The sequence below is a fragment of the Emys orbicularis genome, chromosome 1 (genome assembly GCF_028017835.1).
Source record: "Emys orbicularis isolate rEmyOrb1 chromosome 1, rEmyOrb1.hap1, whole genome shotgun sequence".
Lineage (NCBI taxonomy): Eukaryota > Metazoa > Chordata > Testudines > Emydidae > Emys > Emys orbicularis.
In genome coordinates, this window is record NC_088683.1 from 14,435,093 (window position 1) to 14,459,381 (window position 24,289).

Consider the following 24,289-nt stretch of genomic DNA (forward strand, 5'->3'; position numbering starts at 1 on the left):
TCAGCTGCACGACCAGCAAACAAACAAACAGAACAAAAGCAAAACTCCCCCAAACAACCTCCTTCCCCCCCCCCCCCCCCCCCCCGCCCAAGCCTCCTTCACTATTTTAATGGTACGTTAAACTACGCTCTGCTTGACCTTTGTTTCCTGGATCTCTTTTTCTTCTCAACTGAATGGAATCGGATGTAATAAAGGAACAACTCCGAAAGAATGGGTATTTCTGAAATAATGGTTCTTCGCGTTGTTCCAGCACGTTGACACATTGGAGGAACAAACACCCTCTCACACACGTTCTAAAGTACAACTGTCGCCCCAGATTAGTCCTACTTGGAATTAACTAATTGACCTGGAAGGGGTAATGCTTTAAAACGATACATTAGTAGCTCGACAAAGAACGTAGAGTTCCACACGTCTCCTTCACCTGCTCTCTGAAACTCTTCCGAGAGTGGCCAGGAGTCACCATAGAAAATCATTTCTTGATGGCCGGGTTGTGTCTTCAGATTCCGTGTATCTCCCGAACAAAGTAAGTGCTGTAAGTAAGAGTAGGGATGGTGCATAGGAATGAAAGAACATAATAATAATTAATAACATCATATAATAAGACACACGTATTGGTTACGCCCTTAATAACATTTCTGTTTCACGTGCATTCGAATATTCTCCCCCTTAAAAAGTCGTGTTAACTCTGTCTCAGTATTTCCAGCCTAACGAGGGGATGCTTTCAGAGACTTTCCGGTCACGGGGGTGAAGGGATATTGGGGGAGGGGGGTAAAGTAGAAAGGAGTAAAGCTGGGTTGCAGTTTCCTTGTGTTTCGTGCCCTGTCCCCTCCTTATCCCATGACAGGCTCCTCCCACTCAGTGCTGATGACAGTAGAACCTCCTTAAGTTGCGTCTCGCCACAGCTGTCTGTGAGCATTGAGCCGGCTGGCGCCATCCTGCTCCTTTCAGAAAGAATGCCTTCCCTGTAAAAAAAAAAAAAAAAAAAAAAAAAAAAAAAAAAGGGGGGGGGACAGAGAGAGAGAGAGAGAGAGCACAATCTGATCTGATCAAGCAGTTTCAGCTTCATCTCTCCTGGGTCACATACTCCTTCTCCACCAAGGTTTGTGCTGAATTTCTTTAACAACTCTTTCTTTCTTTCTTTCTTTCTTTCTTTCTTTCTTTCTTTCTTTCTTTCTTTCTTTCTTTCTTTCTTTCTTTCTTTCTTTCTTTCTTTCTTTCTATTGCACAATAATGAATAAACCCTGAAAATGCTTCAGGCTCTCCGCGGTCACAATCTGCACCGCTTCTAAGCAGGCGCATCGCTGGTGAAACTGACCAAACATTAAAAAAAAAAAAAAAAGAAAAAAAAAAAAGAAAAGGACAGCAGCAGCAGCCCGCAGCAACGCCTGCGTCTGTAACTCTGGTCTATTTCATTCCCCTGCTGCACAGAGAGAGAGAGATCGAAAGAGAAAGAGAGTGTGTGTGTCCTGGTAGAATAGGTGGGTCTATGCTTAGGACAATAGGTGGGCTTTCAAAGATCTCGCCGTTTATGGAGGGGCTTGTTTTCGCTTGCCTAAAAGTCAGGTGATAAAGCAGAGAAGTACTCAAACACGTTTCTCTCCCCCTCTCTCTCGCTCCTTCCCCTTTCCTCTCTCTCACTGCAGGTGATCAAAGAAGAGAAACATCTGCAAAGAGCGGAAGATACTGTTGGGATCTCGCTTCTTAGATTTTTGTTTGTTTTCCCTACTATTTTTTCATCTTTTTTGGAATCGATTATTATTATTATCATTTTATTTATTTATTTTTTAAAAAAAGCACGACAACATCTCTCTGTATATAAACTCACCGCCTACCTTCCCGTTGAAAGTCTGCCCAGCTTTGGGGAGGAGGAAGAGAGACAGTCCCGCACCGAGAGAGCGCGATGGAGGTGACTACCGACCAGCCGCGGTGGGTAAGCCACCATCACCCCGCGGTGCTGAATGGGCAGCATCCGGACTCACACCACCCAGGGCTCGGCCATTCCTACATGGATCCAACTCAGTACCCGCTGGCCGAGGAGGTGGATGTACTTTTTAACATCGACGGACAAGGGAATCACGTCCCTTCCTATTATAGCAACTCGGTCCGAGCCACGGTGCAGAGGTACCCGCCGGCCCATCACGGTGAGTTCTCCCCTACCTTGCCCTGGTGTGGGGACCCCCGCTAGCTGCGCTCAGGTTGACAGCGGGCAGGTTTTCGCGCCGGAAACAGGACTGCGTTTGTGTGTCTCATTTTATAAACTGCTCATTTAAAGCATTATAAGCAATAGGGGCAGGCAACTAGTAGCTGTTAGCAACTAACAAGGGCGCCTTGAATTAATCCCAGGAACACTGTCATCTGCAAAATGTCCTCATGTTGCGGAAAACGCATGCATGGCCTTTTGGTATGGGCCTATTACTAGCTATATATTATAGATAAATCCTGCGAGAAGCAGCGAGATCGTATTTATTTCTCCAACCAACCAATACCATAAAAATCCCAACCACGTTGTTACCGGTGGCAAGACTATGCCACCGCTGAATTTTTGAGTTGGCTTGTCCCAAATAAGTGCTAAAGAAAAAGTAGTCGATGCAAGTCTTTCCCCCCACCCTCAACAGTTAAACTCCATTTGGATTTGTTTTTTAATTTTATTTTGCCTTTACATTAGAATTCTTTGTAGCATTATCAGTTAATATTAGGGGAGGGGGGGGGGGAAGAGATGGAATAGTGATATATGTGTGTATTCACGGCTGGGATGTTACATTCACCCTGGATGGGAAAATAATACATTTGATGTTAAAGCCTGGCTTTCTAACCTTGTGCCGCATGACAGTGTGTTTTATATATTACTGTACATATACTTATACATCTCGTGCTGCGTTGTGATACACCACATACATGTAATTATGTATGTAGCCGTATATAATGTGAATTTACGATCTATATCATAATTCAAACACATAGCCTCATACACAGCTATACCGAGGAGACACATGTACTGTTTTTACGGGGCCTAAATACATTTCAGGATGAATCTTCTCCTGCCCCTTGTTTAAAAAGAATAATTCAAGCGATTCAGCCTGTAGCGCTGGAGTTTTCTTTAGGATTAAAAAGCAGGGCATAACCTCAGCGCTCCCACTCGGCAGAAGCCCTAGGTTTGAAATAAATTAGAAAAAAAAACCCATCCTAAAATAAAACAAAATTGAATGGAAAGGGATGATCGTTTGGGCATCGGAGCTAGTCCGGATTCACTGATCTGCGCACAGGACCTCACCTACTTGTTGAGTGAGCTGCTAAGCATTACTCGCTGTTCAGTAAATGCATTGTTCTGCTTTTAGAGTCTGTAAAATAATGATTGGTAAGGATCAGCAGCTTTTATCCTCCCTCCCCCCAATTTATCAGCAGAAAGTGGAAATGCGGTCTCTCGGATGTAGCCTGAATATTATTTACTACGTTACTTCCTGGATAAGATAATGAATTTTGACCCTTCGTGTTCATTTAACCCACCTCCCCTTCCTTTAGCATATTGACTTTCAGTATTGTTCACAAATGGCTAACATGATAAGACACATGCATAGAGATCATATATAGAGAGAGAGACTATATATCATTCTAGCTAGCTATTTGTGTCTCTAAATATCTGTATCTATTTCGATCTCTGTAGCTTTCTATATTTAGAATTATCACAATAGATTTGAATGCCTCCGTAGAGATCAATATATCGTTAGAAATATCACAAGAAGCATAATTTGGCTGCGCTCCTCGGATTCAATATGTTTTCCGTCATAAGATATTTTTAAAAAAATGTCAATTTCATTAAGTATTTTTTTCTTTTCTTTTTCTTTTTTTCTTTGTTGGCAGTCACATAAAAGGATAAAATGGGCAAAGTCAACTGCAAAAATCCAGTCTAGCTGTATATTTTAAGATAAGGTTTGAACATATCTAATGTAAAGATCTTTTGAGACCAGTGACACTTTGTGTGTGTGATATTGTCCTTATAAAGCTGTCTGGGTCAAACACACACAAGTCCATGTGCGAAAACAGACTAATGGTGAAAAAAAAAAAGTTATTAACACATCAGTGTCTTCTCCTGGCTCTCTTCTTGTGGACAGAATATCTCCGTGTCTCGTAGTTCATGGTTACTTAAGTGCAGGGAATGAAGAACCCAATAATAAATGGATTCTCCTCGGAGGGTTTGCAGTTTCATGTGGGATCTTCACTGGAGAGGCCTTGTACGATTGATTGGAGAGGGAAATTTAATAAAGGCTTGACAAATCCATAAGTAATATCCGAAGATTTGACTCCCTTTTGCCCTCCAACCAACCACACCTGAGCACCACTCTGGGCCTCGATCCGATAATAGCTTTTACTTATAGCCTCTTGCTTTTAGGCATAAAGCTGATGCCAAACGGACTGGGGGGGGGGGGGACTACAGTTCAGGATCGGGGCTCTAAGCTCAGACTTGCTCAGGCCAGCGGGTTCATAGCTCTTGGTTCCCTGGCTGCACTTTTCTCTCCTGGTTTGACACCCGTGAGAAGAGCGCTGTGCGAGCTGTTTCTTGAGGTTAGCACCAGGAGGGCTGAGATGGGTGACGAAGAGAGCTCGCCTGGGGGTCCTGCATGTGCTGGCCCATCCCTGAGGGAGTGTAACCTGGCCTGCTTCTGTTCTCTCCTAGCAGGGAGCCAGGTGTGTCGCCCACCGCTTCTCCACGGATCTCTCCCTTGGCTGGACGGGAGCAAACCCCTAGGGGGCCACCACAGTGCGTCTCCTTGGAACCTGAGTCCCTTCTCCAAGACCTCGATCCATCACAGCTCTCCGGGACCCCTCTCCGTCTACCCGCCGGCTTCCTCCTCCGCGTTATCAGCCGGCCACTCCAGTCCGCACCTTTTCACCTTCCCTCCGACCCCTCCCAAAGATGTTTCCCCGGATCCCTCCATCTCCACCCCGGGATCCACCGGCTCCAGCCGGCAGGACGAGAAGGAATGCATCAAGTACCAGGTGTCCCTGGCTGACACCATGAAGCTGGAGTCCTCTCACTCCCGCAGCACCATGGCATCGCTAGGAGGGGCCTCCTCTTCCGCTCACCACCCCATCACCACCTACCCGCCCTACGTCCCAGAATATGGCTCTGGACTCTTCCCCCCCAGCAGCCTCCTAGGGGGCTCGCCTACCGGGTTTGGGTGCAAATCAAGACCAAAAGCACGCTCCAGTACAGGTAGGGTTCTTAGATTATTAACCCCCGGGGTAGGGAGGGGAAATATGGAGAGGCCCTGAACCTACATGATCAAGGCTTAGCCCTGTGCGCAGGCCTGCAGACACGCTCCTTCTCTCAAGCTCAGCCCCTGGAGAAGGTGTTTTCAATCTCCTCCGGGGCATATTATATTGGCCTCCCTACGGGCCAGATCAGCCCCCTCCCACCACAAGAAACACTGAGCTAGGAGAGGAGGGTGAGATGCCATGTGCAACAGGACTTTGTAATAAAACAAAGGTGTGTGTGTGAAGGGGGGGGGGGGGGGAGGAACATCACAGCTGCCCTGCCACATAGGGGTAAAGGCTGTAAAAAGTCCCAGCCGAAGTTTGCATCCCGAGATTAATTCGAGGGCAGCGAATCCACCTACCAGTTTGTCTACATGAATCTGGTTGATGCCCTGGCCCTTCCTTGCTTCCAGCAAGGAGGAGAACCAGAAGGAATTGTACCAGTCCCTTTTGCAGCCCCCAATCCACCCCAAAGCTACTAAAACCAGGGACTCTGTAACTGGTGTGCTTGAAGTGGCCTGGGACAACAGGGGACTTCAGCTTTATTTTTTTCCCCGGGGAGCTGTCACAGAACCCTGACGGGTATATATCGGTCCAGTGACTTACCGGGCAAAGAGGCAAACAGAGCAGCTCGGATTTATCCACCCCAAAGCGCCCACTTCCCAGTCTCATCCCCCCCCCCCCCCCCCCAGCCCAGACGCCAGTTTGTAGCAGCGTTGGGAAAGCATTCTGCAAAGGGAGTTTTGTTTAGACTGTGAGGCTGGGGTCTCACTCCCAAAGATTTCATGAGCCGGACTTTGAAAACCAACATATTCCATGCTCTCTCCCTCTGTGTGCAGCAGGGGACGATTAGTCAAAGCTCCCACCCCCCTTCAGTGGAGGCTGCTGCGGGGCTGCCTGACATGAACGCGATCAGTTTTCAGGGTTTTTCCAGGGTGACATTTACTCTGACTGTCTGGGCAGGGACTGTCTCTATTTAGCTGATATGTTCGAGCTAATCCAATTATTTTCAGACTGCTGCACGCGACAGTTGCATTGTTTATCCAACGCCAGGAACTTTAATAGGGTCCGGATGCGGTTAGAGTGACAAAAAACCCCAGACCTGCATGTTCTGTACATGAAAGCAGACGGGGTGTGTGTGAGAGAGAGAGAGAGAGAAAGAGAGACATGGAGTGAAACAAAAGAGAGGGAAAGAGAATAGAACAGTAAGAGGAACTTACTGGTGATGTCCAGTGTTAAGGGGAACAAACTGATCAGTGTATCAAGGGGGAAGGAAAACAAATGAACTCTGAAGGGAACCAAGTCCGGTGCATTCTTGTCTTGATTGTAGACAGTCCATGCGCCTCCTACATTTTCTGAAAGGCGAGCCCCCAGCCCCAAGACCCGGACCGGCAGCTCAGGAAAGAGGGTGCCCAGGAGATGGTAGAGAGGTGGCGTTTGCAGCAGCAGCCGTGCCGCAAACCGCCTCTCCGGTGTGTGCGCCCGGCCAGTCATTTCCAAAGCTTCTTGTTGTTGTTGGCTTGTTTGTTTTTGTTTTCCTGCTGCCACTCTCTGTTACTTCTAGAAAGACAGCTGCGGTTTGCAGCACCAAAAGCAGCGCCGGCTTTGTGGTGGGGTTGCCATTTCAACCTCAGCTAGCTGGGAAGCCGGGGAGGTGGGTGGGCAAAGGGACTGGAGGTGTCGCAGGTGAAGGAGGGAGAAACGGCTGCTACCTTTGTGGGGTTTTGCTGTTTGCAAATGCTCTACAACAGGCCGACCAGGCGGCAGCGTTTTGGAAAAACGGTTGAAGTTTGTGGTTAGGGTGCGGATGCCTCTTTTTTTTCTCTTCTTCTTCTTTAATGCACGGATTGTAATGGGCCCCAAAGGCACGGTGTGAATCAAATAAACCGGCAGCATCTCCTCGCTGCGCCAGCGGCCCCCAGTCCAGCTGGCTGCTCAGGGAGTGAGTGTTGTTAGTGCAGCGTGGGGGGGGGGGGTAGAGGGGAGCCCTTTGCAAGCGGCTGCTGCCATGTTTAAGGTTGTCACGCTGTGGTTCTTGTCACCCGGGTGCCTACACAGAGCGAGCCACACCCCCCCCGGCTCCCGCAGACCCCGCTTCCCATTCCCCCTGCAGCGGGGCCTCTCCGCAAGCAAACCGCGGAGCGCAACGCTTCCCCCCACGGCTGGGCCTGGCCGGGGGACACGGGCTCGAGCCAGGCTCGGGAGGCGACGGATTGTTTGTCTGGAACGTGGCGACGCGGCCTTAGAACGCGGTGTGGCCAGGCAGGAGCGCGAGTTAATTACCCTGGGGCGTGCTAGGCGCGATCAGATCCTAACAGGCGCGCCCTGGCTGTGGGCTTGCCTGAGCCGAGCTCTCGGTGGGCGCCTTATGGGGACCTGAACCCCGCAGCCCTTTTCCCAGGGGCAGAACCCCCTTCACCCCCCCCCCCCCCAAGGGCGGGCTAGCGCCTGCCCCTTTCTGGCTCTGTTGTTAGGATGGCAGGATCGGGCCCCTACTTTCTGATTAACCCGAAGCGTTTCGTTTTGAAATCGAAGGCTTTTAAAGCAGTCTGGGGCTCAGCTCGCAAGCAGCTCTGAGGTTTACAAACGAGCTCTTCTTTTCTTTCAAAGAACGAATGGAAATGAATTGTTTCAGTGCGGGAGGATGGGTCCTGTACTGTTAGTGGCTGGGTTGGTTCAACAAAGCCCTTAGCACAAAAACCACTCCTGTGACTGTAGCAAAAAACCATACATTTCCTGTTCCCAAATGCCTAAAAGTAAGCTTTGGGCCATAACCCTTCTATGTGCAGTGATCAACTTTGATCATCCTCGTTTTTGCTCTCTGAGCACATTTATTAGTTTGCAGGCGATCATCTTTAACCAATCTAATAAGCATAATCACCAGGATATTTTATTATTGAAAGCTCTGGGGATGTGTGGTTAGATTTAAAAATGGTTTGTCTGAACCAAAGCCAGGAGCAAAGCCTAATGTTTGTTGTCACAATTTCAGCCTGACTTTAGCTAGGTGCGGATAAAGGAGGCAAGGGAGACTATAGGCCAGGGCAATATTAAAGGTATTGCTTATTTAGGTTAAACAAATGGCAGTAATACGGGATCAGAATTAAAATAGTAGACAGCTGACAATCTCTTTCCCTCCCTGCTTGAGAAAGAAAGGAATTGGGAAGCAGGTTGATAAGAAGGAAAGAAAACAAAATATTTTAAAGCCACAGCACTGGCCCCATATGTGCATTGCAGGGTCCCCTAAGTATCTCTGTTGGAAGACTTAATTAAAAGCCTCATCAACAGAGGAGAGTGACAAAGCACCTCTGTGGGTGAGGCACCGAATCTGAGTTTGTTTTCGGTTTGTTTTCCACCAGTCGAGTGAAATACGGTCCCTGTTAATTGAATACGCCAGTAATCGACCGAATCTCTCTCTTCACTGAACCGGTTGCTGATGCTTTTGCTTTGCTGCTTGACTTAAAAGAAAACACAGCCCTCTAGGAACTCCTCATAGGCAGCACAGGGGCTGGGCTAGGGCTTTCATTCAGACTTTAAAGATCGATTGGTGTTGTCAAGCCAAATCGATGCGATTTGGCTGATGCCCTAACTCATTGGAATATACCAAAAACTTCTGACCTGCCCGCCGAGGCCAGGGATAGAGGGAGTTAGGAATTCTATGGAGCCTTTATTCAAAGTGTCTTTGCTGGCAGGACTAGCTTCATTAGTTTCAATGGAACCGCTCCCTAGGTAAGGGCTACTAATGTGAGGAAGGGTTACAGGCCGGGCCCCCTGTGGTTTGATCGCCTGTGGATATTAGTGTGTGGGAGAAGCAGTTCCATGTAACTCATTGCAGCTGGTGCTAGGCAGTCCTGCAGGATCAGGCCCCTCTTTATTTTCCTTGCTAACTGTAATGATCTCTGCGCAGGCTAGTGAACGGTTTCCAGCAGCGCAGACAAAACAAGCAAGGGGCTGATCCTGCCTCCACCGATGGGGAGGGTGGGGAAGGATCGGGCCCCTAAAGCTTTGGGATTGTGGTTTGTTTGGCCACCAGAACGACAACGTGTGTGTGAAATAATGAACAAACAGCCCTGCCCAAAGCGATGGCTAGGGCTTTGCAGAGGGCCTGGGGGAAGGCGATGCTTGGGGGAGAGGGAGCTGAGCTAGATCAGAGGCCTTTCACACTTGTCCCCCCCCCCCCATTGCTTTCCATAAGTGAACTATGTGCCCTCTTGTTTCCAGAAGGCAGGGAGTGTGTAAACTGTGGCGCTACCTCAACCCCCCTGTGGAGGAGAGATGGCACCGGGCATTATCTGTGTAACGCCTGTGGACTGTATCACAAAATGAACGGGCAGAACCGGCCCCTGATTAAGCCCAAGAGAAGGCTGGTAAGTCCCTTTCCGGAGCTTCGAGCCAGACAGCACTAACTTTCTGTCGTTGTTGTGTTTGATTTCCTCAGCCCAGGATGGCGAGCTTTCTGCAGGGAAAGGGCAGGAGAGCCCACAGACATGTCAGTCTGTACTGAAGAGGGGTTTTAAAGTACGAGCTATAGAGAGACTCTCAGCCCATCCCCCACATTACACTGTGCCTGCCAAGTTACGTACCATTTTTTTTTTTATATTTGTGCCTTTACAAATCTCTATCTGTAGGAATTACTTTAAGGGATGCTGATTTTCTTACCTGGGTCTTGGGTGGGGAATAGCGGCTGGAGGAGAAGTGTGGCAGAGCACAAGGTCTGAGAGGCCTCACCTTGAAAGAGTGAGATTTTGAAACCCGTTTTTTTTTTTAAATTTGAAACCCTCGTGGGGGAAATTTGTGCGTTTCTTTCTCCTCCACCCAAGAGGGATTACAGGGACAGCTGGGTTTTAAAGGAACACAGGGACTTATCCTTTCCTTCCCTCCCTTTCTGAACTCAAAATAGTTTCCAAGTTTATTTATTGCGGTATTTAGGATGGAGCATGTCGCCCACTATGGTCAACTTCTGCTGATTGGATGACAGATCGCCTTGGTAACTGGCACTGATAGATCAGAGATTCCTAGAGTCTAAGGCTGGAAGGGGCCATAGCGACCATCTAGTCTGACCTCCTGGAAAACACAGGCCAGTGAACGTCCCCAAAAGAAGTCCCAGGGCAAATCTTTTAGAAAAAACAACCGCTCTTGATTTAAAAATTGTCAGTGATGGAGAATCCTCCACGACCCTGCATAAATTAGGCCCCAGTCTCACAAAGGATTGCACCCATGCTTAAATTTGGGCCCCATCCTCCATCGCCCTGGCATAGTCATTTGCATCAGTGCAACGTGGGTGTAAAATGCTACCGTTCCGGTCTGGTAGGAGTTTTACACCCACGGGTGTAAACGAGGACGCAGGGTGTAGGGCAGAACCTGTGAGTAATGGCACTGAAGTGAATGGTGTGTGTAAAATTAAGCATGTGCCTCAGCCCCCTCAGAGGGCACCTAAATAAATGCCTCATTCCATTAAATAATGGTTTCAGATCTTGTAACTGTAATACACATCATATGTTTAGCATCCCCAGTGATCTATCTGTGAATTTCCTGGGAAGCCACAAAAAGTCTGGAAGGCATGGCTAATGATCTTGCAAGCAACAAGGCCGGGGGGTGGGGGTGGGGTGGGGTGGGAGAAGTGGGACAAAATTGTGTTCCCTCCCAGGGAAGTGACTGCATGTTTAGAATGAAGGAACATTTAGTCTCATTATTATTATTAAAAATGCTGACAGTATGCTGGCTGCTGTTCAAAACACAGAGGAAAGTGTGATTCCTGCCCCATGGTACTTAACAGCAGAATTAACCGACAGAATAATACAACTCCCCTTAAAGCCCAGATCTTGCAAACACTTAGGCCTCTATCCTGCAAATCATGCTTAACTTTTTGCACAGCGAGTAAGCCAATGGGTCTTTGCAAGGCATGTGCGTAGTTTTGCTCAAGTGACTAGTCCCATTGATTCCACTGGGATTATTCACATGAGTAGAGTTACGCATGCACCTACGGCCCCAGTCCTGCAAACACTAAGGCCTTGTGTACACTTATCGGGGGTTCGACATGTGGCGATCGAGGCATCGGTGGTCAATTTAGTGGGTCTAGTGAAGACCAGCTAAATTGACTGCAGATCGTTCTCCTATCGACTCCTGTACGAGAAGCGCAAGGGGAGTCGACAGGAGAGTGTCTCCAGTCGACATGGCGTAGGGTGGACCCCGCAGTAAATAGATCTAAGTACGTTGACGTCAGCTACATTACTCACATAACTGAAGTTGCGTAACTTAGATTGATCTCCACTCCATAGTGTAGACAAGGCCTGAGGCGCCTGCTTAACTTTATGCCTGTGACTCGTCCCATTGAAGTGAATAGGACTATTCACATATGCAAATGCTACATCTTTTTTGGGATCAAGTTCTAAATGACCAGAGGAAAGATAACACTGCAAGGAGAAATGCTGTTGTCTTCGACTGGACATGTAGGTTTGGGGACGGAGGGGTAAGTTCCCTGGTACATCCTCCTCTTTCTTTCAAATGCTGCACAGTACAGGCAATACTGCTCCACTACTTACAATGAACTTTTCCCTTAAAAGAAACTGTTGGTCCTGCTTAACGGAGTCTCTTTCCTGCCCTTATTAGAAAAAGGAAAAACTTTCTAGGGAGGGAAGTGCTTGTAGGCTTTTGATTTTGGGAAGCTCTAGCCTCCATGCCCCTCCCCCCCTCCATTCCCCTGTCTTAAACACACACCCATTTTTCTGTCTTTATTATTTTTTTTTCTTTCTCTCTTCATGTGTAAAGCTAACTTCCTAGGAAAAAGCTGCCGGATATCTGAGCACTGGAGATAACCCATAAACAACAGCTCTGCTTCCCCAACCCAAACACTGAGGAGTTTGAATGTATTAGAAGGAGAAGGAGGTTGAAAAAAAACCCCATACAAAACCCCAGGCAGCTGCAAGGTGTGCTCTCAAAGCAAGTCTGATTGCACATCAAAGAACGCTCTGAATCACCCCAAAGCTTCACTTACAAAAAAATATATATATATCCTGTGATGTGCCCTTAAAATGAAGTAGTCTTCCTCCCTCCCCCCAAAAAGTCCCTGCAGTTTGAACACGGTCTGTACTAACTGGTGACATATAAATGTTAGATTTCTAGATTTTTGCCTTTCCCTTTTCTATATAAACTGAACAAAGTAAGCGCTCTGCCTCCATCTGATACCACATTGCTTTTGCCAAATTTCCCCAAGAAGGCAGATGTCAACAGAGCTGTAACTTATATTTGCATTTCATTATGTATTTAAAAAAAAAAAAAAAGGCCTCTGTGGTTCAACTTGATCTGTTCTAACTTTCAAAAGGAGCGTGAGAGAGACAGGCTGGGCATGTGGTTAAGGCACAGGATCTAGGATGTATTTCTCTCGCTCCCGCAAACTTCCTGTATGACCTTGGGCTAGTTTCAGAGGGTCTGATCTACAGCCCATTGAAGGCAAAGATAGGACACCCCCACCCAGCTCTGACTAAAATCAATGCAGACTTCATTTATGAGAGTTGGATCAGACTAATAACCTTTGTGGGCCATAGCGCCTAAAACCAGATTTACTTAGTTTCAGAGAGTGGCTGTGAAGCTGGATTCACTAGTGAATGGAAAAGCGCTTTGAGATCCTCCCCCAGGAGATGCTCTATAAGTGCAAAGTATTGTTGTTGTGCATTCTGCCAGGGGGGATTTGTATCTGCAGGACATTACATGATAATCTCACACTCCAGTTGTAATATGTACAACTAATTTGGGGCTTGCTCATTTCCATTGAAATCAGTGGGAGTTCTCTCATTGACATTAATGGGAGTAGGATAAGACCCTTAGTTCTATTATTTTTTAGCATTTCTTTTCAGAAAGAGATAATTGTGCAAGAATAATGCTTTTTTTGCCTTTAAATTACATTTATCATGAGGATTTTTGTGTCGTGTGGAATTACTGATTGTGAACATCAGTGGCATAGGGCACAAAACCGCAAAATGTCTCCAAGGGAGACATTTCCTCTTGCGTGGGCTGAGTCAAATATCACTGGTTTTAGAAATCCCCAGGGGCCCAATACTTCAGGCCTGACGAGGGTAAAACTCCCACTGAAAGCCTAGAGACTGGTGCTGCTCCTGCTCTACTCATGGAACGGCCATTGGAGATGGGATATGAGCCTATGCAGAAACTGAAGCATCAGTCCCCACGTCAGTTTTCGACTCTGATCCTACAAATGCTGACACACACGCTTAACTTGAATTGATTTCAGTGGGATTCCTCATATGCTTGAAATTAAGCATGTGCCTCAGTATCTGCAGGACTGGGGCTTTAGATTTGCCCAAGAAAGGACTGCAGGATCAGAAATCAACACACACACACACACACACAGACACACACACAGACACACACACACACACATACGCACACGCCTTTCCCTTTGCCTAGCAAGAATGTGTCTGCAGTTCATATTTTTGTAAATCTGAATATACTCACTTCAGAGCATGCAGACACCTGGCATAATTTTTGAAACAATTTGGAGTGTTAACATTTAATTTATTTGCAATTTTTGCATTGAAAAATCTGTTATGATGGGCTAAAAAGAATTGCCACATTTAGAAAATAATCCTAGGCCTTGTCTACACTTACTGGGGGGTTCGATGTGCGGCGATTGATGCATCGGCAGTCGATTTAGCGAGTCTAGTGAAGACCTGCTAAATCGACCGCAGATTGCTCTCCTGTCGACTCCTGTACTCCACCTGAATGGGAAGCGCAAGGGGAGTCGACGGGAGAGCGTCTCCAGTTGACATTGCGTAGTGTGGACTCCGCAGTAAGTAGATCTAAGTACATCGACTTCAGCTACGCTATTCACGTAGCTGAAGTTGAATAACTTAGATCGATCTCCCCCTGTAGTGTAGACAAGGTCCTAGACTGCAACTGAATGTTTACTTCACATGTTGTGTAACATACTACTACTCTGCATGGGCTCCCCTGTTTAAAAGTTTGCCAGTTAGATCTCTTAATTAATCCTCATTTTCCTTAATGAGATCAGAACAAAACTACCCTTTCCTTTATCATGATCACTAGCCATATTTGCATCCCACCTTGGCTTCACTCTTTTCTTTTTTGGTAGCCTGGACTTGGCAGAAAATGTAATGTTTGCATGTTAGTTTTAGCACATTTAGGGCCCAATCCACAGCCCACTAAAGCCAATTGGAAACTTTTCAGTGCTTGAGATGAGGTCCTCAGAGCTTGATTCTTTAGTCTGTGGGAGTTTCCATTGAGCAAAGTCTAGGTTCAGGACCTCAAGACTCCTTGAAGTCAATAGGACCAGGATTTCACCCACCGTGTTTTTCCAGTTATAGCCCGTCACATGCAGACTAACAGTTAAAATCAAATTAAATGGCTTGAACCACAGACAAATTGCTGCATATCTTGCCTACTTTGTATACACAACTAGGACCTGATCCTTGCATTCCTGACATACCTTAAACTCCCATTGGCCCAGATCGTGGCAGCCCCTTTGAATTCGATCATGGCGAGTGTTCTAAGCAGGTTATTGTGTGTGTATGTATTTACTTTATGTTTCACACTTCTTTTGTCTAAATAATGAAAATCCTAACCAGCCAATAAACAAAGGACATGTAATGCCCAATAAAACAGCCCCTCCCCCATCCCTTGACTCCCCACACTACATTTAATTATTATTTAAGTTGTAACATGACCTACCTAAAGCCAGGAAATTCACAGTTAAAGTGAACACTACCCCTAATGTCCACATTTGTGTTTTAGATTTGTTGTACAGTGTCCAGAGACTTAGTGATTTTTAAATGTTGTATGTGCTGCGATAGGCAGCTGGAGTGGGTAGTGGGGTAAATGGTTAGATTAGTGGCACAAAGAAGAGAATTAAAACTCAGTTCCTCAAGGTGCTGAGCAGTGCCTAGCTCCAGCAAAGCACCTAAGCACACGCTTAACTTTCAGTTCATGAGTAGTCCCTTTGAAGCCAATGAATAGGTGTGGAATCAGAGCCCAATAACCATTTAATGTTCATGAGGGGCAGAAAGGACTTTGGCTTTAAATATCTTATTTGAAAGCCTAAGGCCTGGTTTACACTGGGGGGAGGGGGGGGGGGAATCGACCTAAGATACGCAACTTCAGCTATGAGTATAGTGTAGCTGAAGTCGATGTACCTTAGGTCGACTTATCTCGCGTCCTCACGGCGCGGGGTCAACTGCCGCTTCTCCCCCGTCGACTTCGCTTCCGCCTCTCGCCACGGTGGAGTACAGGAGTCGACGGCAGAGCGATCGGGGATCGATTTATCGCGTCTACACTAGACGCGATGAATCGATCCCCGATAGATCAATCACTAACCGCCGAATCGGCGGGTAGTGTAGACGTACCCTAACACATGACAAAGTGAAGCTCAGTTTATCCATCGCAGATGGATGGAGTGGAGCAAAATGGTAAAAGTTGTGATTGTTAATTATAACATATGTATAAAAGAGGGAGTACATTCCCAAACGTCCTTCTACATTCTTATTTTACAGGTAATGAAAATGGTTCTTTTTTTTCCTTTTCTTATATGGCTTCTATAAAACGGTGAAGTCTTATTTCAGATCTATAAATACTCAAATGAACTGAAACGTTTGGCTTAAAATTACGTGATTGAGAAGTCAGCTGCTGCCACCCTTAGCTGAAATATGAGTTACAAGACGGTGCCTGTGCAGTAGTTCTGTGCGCTTCAATGTGAGTGAAGTCTACAGGACGGAGCCTTATTTGGGGCCTGATCCTGCATTCTTTGCACATCCAAAACGCCCAGTGACGTCCGAGTTTTGAATGTGCTTTAGGGTCTGATCCAATACCCAGGGCGGTCAACGCCAGGCTGTCCGTTGACTTCAGTGGTTGTTAGTTTGGGCCCTAAATGCAGAATCAGACCCACGGGCACCTGAAAGTTTTAAAATGGAAAAGCCTGATGGCATTTAAGTAATATTTTCCCCTCTGAAACGTGATCTGCCAGAGCTGCTGTTTTGGATGATTTCTTCTGGAGGTTTGGCACTTACCGTAGGCCCCCAGTGCCGTTCCTATATAGTTTGGGATGAATGCACCTTGGGGATTTTCGGAATGACTATTTGTTCTCATGAGTCATTTAGCAACGTGCAGTAGTTTTGTCCAGTTTCTGTTTGCTGGCTCAGTGGTTTTGCTGATTGAATCTTTTTAATACGGGGGCTTTTTTTTCTCCCACCTTACCTCAGTCTGCAGCAAGACGGGCGGGCACATCCTGTGCAAACTGTCAGACCACCACCACCACGCTGTGGAGGAGAAATGCCAATGGTGATCCCGTCTGTAACGCCTGCGGGCTCTATTACAAGCTGCACAATGTAAGTGTAACTGTAACTCTCGTCAGGAAGCTTCTGTTTCAGGCACGTACATTAAAAATTCTCCGGAACTTAAAGGGCCCCAATCCTGAGAGGTTCGGAACACCCACTTATCCCTTTGGGACCTGCCAGGATCAGACCATTAGCCAGGATGAGGAAACGCTCCCCGTCCCCTCCTTAATGATTTTGATTAAAATAGAATTGATGTAACAGGACCCGGTTTGAAGCCTTATAAGACAGGCCCACAGATCAGTAACGATATACCTTTACCATGCGCAAGCCAAGAAAGGAGGAGTTTATCAACAGAGAGCGATATTATCTACTTTGTGTTGGACTCCGCACACTAGAAAAGACAACATGCCATGTTGCAAACTGATATGCTTTGGATGCTAAGTCCGGTTCCTTGAGAAAATATGAACTCAGGACAAAAATAACACACCAGCCATTATTTCTTAGGCCCCTCCTTGCTTCCTTCTCCCCAACCCCCCCACCCACTCAAAAAGGTAGCTATAATTGCCCGGGATGGTACATGCAATTCCTAAAATGAAGAGGATTTGATTTAGTTAGTGGGATGAAGAGTCTGCTAAACCTGTGCTGTGAATTTTAAAGCGCTGCTTGTGGAAGGGAAGGGGAGATGAAATGAAATGTCTGGTAGATTTAATCTAATAGCTCCATGCAAAGCCAGCTCACCTAAACCAGGGATGCATGCCCTAAGGAAAGATCTAAAGGGATCTGGGAAGAGTTATACCAATTATTATTATTTATTATTATTATTATTATTATTATTATTATTATTATTATTATTTTATTAATTAATAATAGACACTGTTACATTCATTCCATACATGGCATAATAATAATAATAATAATAATAACAACGTAAGAAAGAAGGCAAAGACTTACAATTGCTTTGCTTTGATGTCACATTTTTTTGGAGTGGTTGTTTGCTTTATGTTTCATTTAGAAATACTGAGCTGAGTGTAGCTGAGGGCATTAGCTGGGCCATCATTTCCATTTAATACTCAAGCTGTTTTGTCTCTAGGGATGAGAGAACCAGTTTGGGTAAAATAAAAAATGACCAAGATCTTTGCCCAAGCCTAGCCATGCCCCCCTTATTGAGCATGGAACAAAGTTTGGTTAACTTTCCCCATTCGTTTTCATTTTCACGTATCTCCACACTCCTTCAGTCTCAAGGAGTGAACGAAGGGCACCACCCTCTTCCTATTGAAGTCACTGAAAAAGTGGCCATTGCCTCCAATGGCAGCTGGCTCCAGGAATCTGGAGTGAAAGCACTGAACTGTCCCATGGTATTTCCAGTCCAAGAGGGATCAGAAAGTAGCAGGGAGCTCGGGTTCCTATCCAAACCTGTCTGGCTTTTGCAGGTTCACTCACCCATTCATTTTTTATGACTATGTATCCTGTGTGTCGTGGACCTGATCCAGGCCTCCCTGCCCCCCAGATCCAAATTTTGGGGAAGTTCAGATTCAGCTGTGAAATTTGTGACATGGGGCACATCGCTTATGCTGAGCAGATTAGAACCACTTTCACATTCTTTAAAAACATCTTCAGCCGGTGACAACAACAACCTGGGTGGCGGCTATAGTACATGAGCCAGATTCTGATACCCTTTACTCAAGTCGAGTGGCATCTTGCTCTCAGTGGATCCATTGGCTTAAATGGGACTGCTGGTGGAGTAAGATACTGATCAGCAAGAGTTTCAAAACTGGCCGTTAATGAATAAGATCCTCTTTCCTCGTGGATGATGTCCAGTTGCAGCTCTGTCTTTAGCCCTGATGGGAAAGGGAAGGTAGCAACTCCCAGCACTGCTTTTCACTTGAAAATATCACCTCCCCCCCAAGATCTAAAGATCTTTGACTGCGAGGTGGAAGATCAAGGTTTTATTTATTAACACCTTTCTCCTGCCCAGACAATGTAAGAGCCTCTGATTGCAAAGGCCCTAGCGTGTTGTGGAGGTTAGGGAGATAAGCAAATACCAGCAAAGAAACCAAACCAGAGGGAACATAGGTGGGAGAAGGCAGGCTGTGAAAGCAGATACCTGGGAGTGTGGTGAGGAAGAGGGCAGGAAGGCAGCATCCGGTATGGTGACTGATTTCCATGATGTGCTGTAAAGCATTAGGAGTTTTGTTGAGTCGCCTTCCAGCGGAGGCCACCTCCTTTGCTGTCTTTCTGGGAGGCAGGATCGATAAGATTGTGTTAACTGTCTTGTGAATAGCACCTGACTAATCCTTCAGTCAATACTTTGCTACAGAGGGGGCCGGTTATGGCAGGTGGACAGGCTTCCTCTAGAGGCTAATATATTTACAAGAAAGTGTAGAGATCCTCAAGTGCTGTAAAGGGACATCACTGAAGTTGATGGAGGAACACCAGTTTGCACAGGCCGAGGATCTGGCCATGTGCGTTTTCAAACCAGCACTAGTTTCTAGTGAGCGGTGAGACAGAAGTCTGTACGTCGCCGGGTCTCATCAGATAAGTCCATTCTTAACTGGTGCTATGAGTCTCTAGTAAGCTGTGGTGATCAGTATGAATTTAAGGCCCCCTGTCCCTCCAAAGAAGCATTCAACATCTTTTAGTGTGGGCACTGTGAGGAACAGTCACTGAATATAATGGATCAAATATATGGAATACGTTTTTTATTGTTCTTGCATTTTCGTGTTTTTATTAATGAGTTTTATTCAGACCTTTAAATTGTTGTCTGTTTAGAGCCCACTCCTGCAAATGATCTGTAGGGAAAACTCCCAATGAGACCAATTCCATGGCTGGCATGACAGCAGGGCTGGGATATTGACGCTATTCCCTGACCCTCCCAGTTATGCTAATTTATTTTTAGTGTTCCACTAGATTCCTGCCGGTAAAGCAAACCCAATTGCCTGGAGGATGTTAGTAATAATAGTCTCATTCCTGCTTCTATTGAAGTCACTGGCAAATGTCCTATTGACTTTAATAGGACCCATTAACAATCATATTAATAATTACTAATATTTCACATTTATAGGGCACCTTCTGAGATCCTCAAGTGCTTTCTCAGATAAAGGGACTCCTAGAGATTAACTGAGCATTATAATGACTAAATCTGCTGCAGCCACAGAGCACCGTTGAGGTCAATGGCAAAAATCCCACTGTCTTCAGTCTGAGCAAGATCAGACCTATAATATATAAGACTATCCGCAGACGACGCGGGGGGGAGGGGAGCATGCAGAGTCACAGCATCCCTCCCCCCCCAGATTTGCTGCTTGGCTTGTTCTGAGCATGCTCACACGGACTGAGCATGCTCAGTAACAGTGCTGAAGCCGTCTGCCCTCACTTCCCCCCCCCCACTATGGGCAGGCACGGGTCATCTCTGACTATTCCATCTATTTGATGTGTTGGATTTGGGGCTTTCGGGGCCGATCTTGCCGCATTGAACTTACATGCAATATTCCCTAGAAGTAGGATCAGGCCCGATTGACTTCAAAGGGAGTGGAGGATGCTCAGCACCTGGCAGGAGGCCCTCCGCCTCTCACAGGATCGGGCTCACAGAGCTCAAATGTGCACCCTTTTAAATGTGTGAGCTGCCACTGACTTCAATAGGTGCAAGTTCTGACCCTTATTTCGCAATAGCTGGAAGCTACAGGGCAGCGGAGCGGTGTGTCCCAAGAACAGAATAGTCTGTATGCTGCATACAGTAAAGCAGAGAACATATTTCCTTGCAGGACTGCCCATAATTAATGGGATCCATCTGAAATGAATGATTTTCATATACATGTGTTTGGCCCATTTCTATTATTATGCTACTCGAAATAATCTCTTATTTAGCATGTGTTTAGCTTTTACTGCAGAGGTAATTTTGTTGAAAAGGGAGCCGTGTCCTAACCTTTGGACCTCATGTTTATGTGCAGTGGAAACAGAGAAAGATCCGTGGGTTCAGTTCCTATGGGTGACCTTTTAATTATACTGCAACTACATTTTAAAGTCAGTGGAAAACCAAAATCTCTTTCTATCCTGCCATTGGGATCACAGCAAAATTCAGCCTCGGGTCTCTCCTGCCAGATCACTGAGGGCACCTGTGTATAGCACCTGCACACGGCGCATATTGCATGTGATCTTGCCACGAGGAACTCACGAGCACTGACTCTGCTGGGAGAAATGGGGCCACATGTTCTGGTATCCCCCACCCAGTGTTGGTGGAAAATGCAGAATTGACCACCTTGACGGCAGTGGTCTGTATATCTACCGAACACATATGGTGTGGTCAGGAAGGGTGCAAACTGTCCCCAATACCCTTCAGACCTGAGTGTCCTTCAAACTAAATGGGTAGCTCACATTCTGTGTTCGTTCAGTCCCAGGACTCTCCATTTTCAATTGGCAGCCTCATTAGCAATCTAATAGGAATACTTCTCCGCTAGGAACTGGGGATGACACCACTGACTCATTTAAAATAGGCCATCAAACAGACTCAGATGATAGCAACTTTTGATGACTACTGACCTGGGCTGGATTTGAGCCAGCATTCTACAGGTGAAAAGCTTCATCTCTCAGAGGTTCCGATCCTCTGAGTTACAAATGGCAATTGAGAAGCAGGCTGGTCTTGTAGTTAAAGGTGCTAGACTGGGACCCACGTAAGCGTGGTCCTTTTCCTGGCTTTTCCATAGGCTTCCTGTCTGATCTGGGCCTCAGATCCCCCTCTATAGAATGGAGATAAAACTTGCCCTACCTGAGTGGACTATTGCATACATTAATTAATAACTCATATGCTATGGTGGAGAGCACCATGCAATAGCCTACAAACAAGAAGGTAAATTTTCCTATAATCATAAATAATGGTCACAATGGTGCAGGAATGATATTTTTACACCCCTATTTGTCATCATTTACTAGAGGTGAGAGAATAATTTGCAATGGATAATTTATCAGATATATTTAGCCTCTTTTCCCGCTTGCATGATATCCACCAGCTGATTGTGATTCCCTCAAATATATTATTAATAGTAATAGTCAAAATGATCTGGTTAATATTTTAGGGATTTTGTTGAATTATCTGGATGGAGCATAGTTTGCTGTGGGTGAAATTCATCCCTGTGCAGAGAAGTCAGGAAAAGGCCTTTGCATCACTTAAGTCCCAGCTAAGCCCTTAAGCTGTAAGTGGGACTTAAGTGGGACATGTGTCTGATACTGGCCTCTGAATAGAGATGAATTTCAGCCTGTGGGAATTAGATATTCAGCATTTCCTTCTTGAGCTTAGTTGTGGTTGGTTCGATAAGTCACATGGTATTGTTTCTTTTCCCTGATTGGATGTGTGAATTTCACTTCTTGGGCAAATATTCATGCATGAGAATTTAATGTTTGGGTTTTCTGCAAATATTTGTGTGTGTGAATTTTAAATTTGCTTCCTGCCAATAAAACTCACATCAAGGAAATGTCTGCAGAAAAGGAACACACAAAAAGGAGTAAGCATGTCCAAAGCAAATTTATTTAAAAAAAATACCAATAATATTTTTTGCTCATGTTTTGCAGCATTTTCCCAGTTCTATGATGGTGACAAGAGTATTTTAGGTCCTTTGTAGACAAGATTGAGATTTAATTATTTCACTGGATATTAGCTTTAATGATTTTAAATTTGCCTTAACAAGAGGCCTTGAGGGTTGAGATAGTGCCTTTAAGGACTATATGAGCTGATACTCACTAGCTTGTTTTGCAGATGCACTCCGGTTACCTAGTGTCCTGGAACATGGTAACCTAAACCTTTTGGTCACTAGAAGTTACATACATTAGTCTTGGCAACCGTGAAACCCTACCAGCTTTTTTTTTCACATGCCCCCAAAAGACTCGTTTGCATCTGGAATTTGGTTGGCCGTTTCCCAGGTCTTAATGATGTGTCAGTGATGAGTTCCACGGTGATCTGGGGAGGAGGGACAGCAGCAAAAAAAACAATAAAAAAATAATTGATTTTTGTTTAGATTAACAGACCCCTGACTATGAAGAAAGAAGGAATTCAGACCAGAAACCGAAAAATGTCTAGCAAATCCAAAAAGTGCAAAAAAGTCCACGACAACCTGGAAGATTTCCCCAAGAGCAGCTCCTTTAACCCCGCCGCCCTCTCCAGACACATGTCCTCCATCAGCCACATTTCACCTTTTAGTCACTCTAGCCACATGCTGACTACGCCGACACCGATGCACCCGCCATCCAGCCTCTCTTTCGGACCTCATCATCCTTCCAGCATGGTCACTGCCATGGGTTAGAGACAGACTCCCCCTGCTGAATGCTTACGGTCTCAAAATGAGATTTACTTTATATACTTGCATTTTTGCAGGCGTGCGGTTATTCATTTGAAGCCCAAAACAAATGGATAAAAATTAAAAAAAAAAAAAAGTTATTTGAAGGCATAAAAGAAAAAAAAAAGGAAAAAAAAAAGTGATGTTTGCCACTTTTTAAAGGAACTCACTATGGTGTCTGTATTCTCAACCTCTGAATCTGGACTCCATCTGTGAATAAGCCATTCAGACTCATATTCCCTATTTAACAGGGTCTCTAGTGCTGTGAAAAAAAAAAGCTGAACATTGCATATAACTTATATTGTAAGGAATACTGTACATTTGAGGAAGACTTTATTGCATCTGGGTAAGCTGTAAAGACAGGCATGAAGGACTCAGAGGAAAATTTTTTTAAAGGCGGATGGGGAGGAGAATAAAAATGCCGACTGAGAAGAACCAGATCTAACGAACGAATGGACAAACCGCCAGTCGTGTCTTCTCTCTCTCTCTCTCTCTCTCTGGCTGGCTCAAATTGTTTGATGCATTAACTAACTAACTAACTAAAAGCTGTAGGCAGATCATTCATTCAAGGCACCAGGCCTTCTACATAGGAAGTAATAATGGTTTTGGGGCAATCAGTGTTAACATATGGATATTGCCAGTGAGGGTTTTCAGATAGCCATTCTTCAGGCCTATATGCATTGTGAACAAGTTCCTGTAATTGTTGTTTGTATGTATAATTCAAAGCACCAAATTAAGAAAGATGTAGATTTATTTCATCCTATAATACAGACTGAATGGTTGTATAAATTTATTTACTGCTAGTGTTAAGACCTGTTTTTTTTTTTTTTTGGTTTTGTTTTGTTTTCATATTTTTTCCCTCTTTTTTTTTTTTTTTTTTTGAGAATAAACTAGATTAAATTCTGTTGACTTACAGGCGTTTTGTGCTTGGCGGTGTGTGGAGGGGGATTCTTTTCATTTTTGTTTTGATGATATTTATTAAATAGCTTTCCTGGGTATGGGCGACGTGTATCTTTTTCAGCTCCTTTCGACGGCCAGTGCAATGTTTGCGGTGGTTTAAAAATAAAATAAAATAAAATAAATGAAGTGCACGTTAGAGTGACCCACTGTTCAGTGTCTGTTACAGATCCCCTCATTTGCAAAGCATATGAATCTGCTGCAGCTCCCAGCTAGGCGAATCGTTCCTTTCACTTATGCTTTAGAAGCTTATGCTGCCGAGATTGCAGGTTCAAGCCCCTGTGCTAACCACGATAACAAATGTACTATGAGGAATTTAGTGTGGAGGCTTTCAAAGGTACTGCTAGCAGAGAGGTACCTAACTCTGCTTTAGGCCTTTAAAAAAAAGGCCTCGAGACCTTTGGAAAAAATCCTGTATGGTGATAAGCTTTCCTCATGTTCTGTGCTAGAGATTGCTGCCCT

The 24,289-nt window shown here is 45.4% G+C and overlaps 1 protein-coding gene across 5 annotated transcripts; it reads left to right on the forward strand.

Annotated features, from left to right (window-relative positions):
- Positions 1-972: 972 nt before the first annotated feature.
- On the forward strand, positions 973-22,950 carry GATA3 (GATA binding protein 3). 5 transcript variants are annotated; one of them, XM_065401608.1, is made up of 6 exons: positions 973-1,099; positions 1,644-2,141; positions 4,673-5,212; positions 9,472-9,617; positions 16,476-16,601; positions 22,553-22,950. In XM_065401608.1, the coding sequence occupies exons 2-6, from the start codon at positions 1,901-1,903 to the stop codon at positions 22,835-22,837; spliced, it is 1,338 nt and encodes a 445-aa protein (XP_065257680.1). In that variant the 5' UTR covers positions 973-1,099; positions 1,644-1,900; the 3' UTR covers positions 22,838-22,950. The 5 variants fall into 5 exon arrangements, with proteins under 5 accessions (XP_065257680.1, XP_065257697.1, XP_065257688.1 ...); XM_065401625.1 differs by having other exon boundaries at positions 9,475-9,617; XM_065401616.1 differs by having other exon boundaries at positions 4,676-5,212.
- The last annotated feature ends 1,339 nt before the right edge of the window (positions 22,951-24,289 follow it).

Coding starts and splice junctions, on each gene's coding strand:
- GATA3 (XM_065401608.1), top strand. CDS start 1,901: ATGGAGGTGACTACCGACCAGCCGCGGTGGGTAAGCCACCATCACCCC. Junction 5,213..9,471: donor AAAAGCACGCTCCAGTACAG/GTAGGGTTCTTA, acceptor TCTTGTTTCCAG/AAGGCAGGGAGTGTGTAAAC. Junction 16,602..22,552: donor TCTATTACAAGCTGCACAAT/GTAAGTGTAACT, acceptor ATTTTTGTTTAG/ATTAACAGACCCCTGACTAT.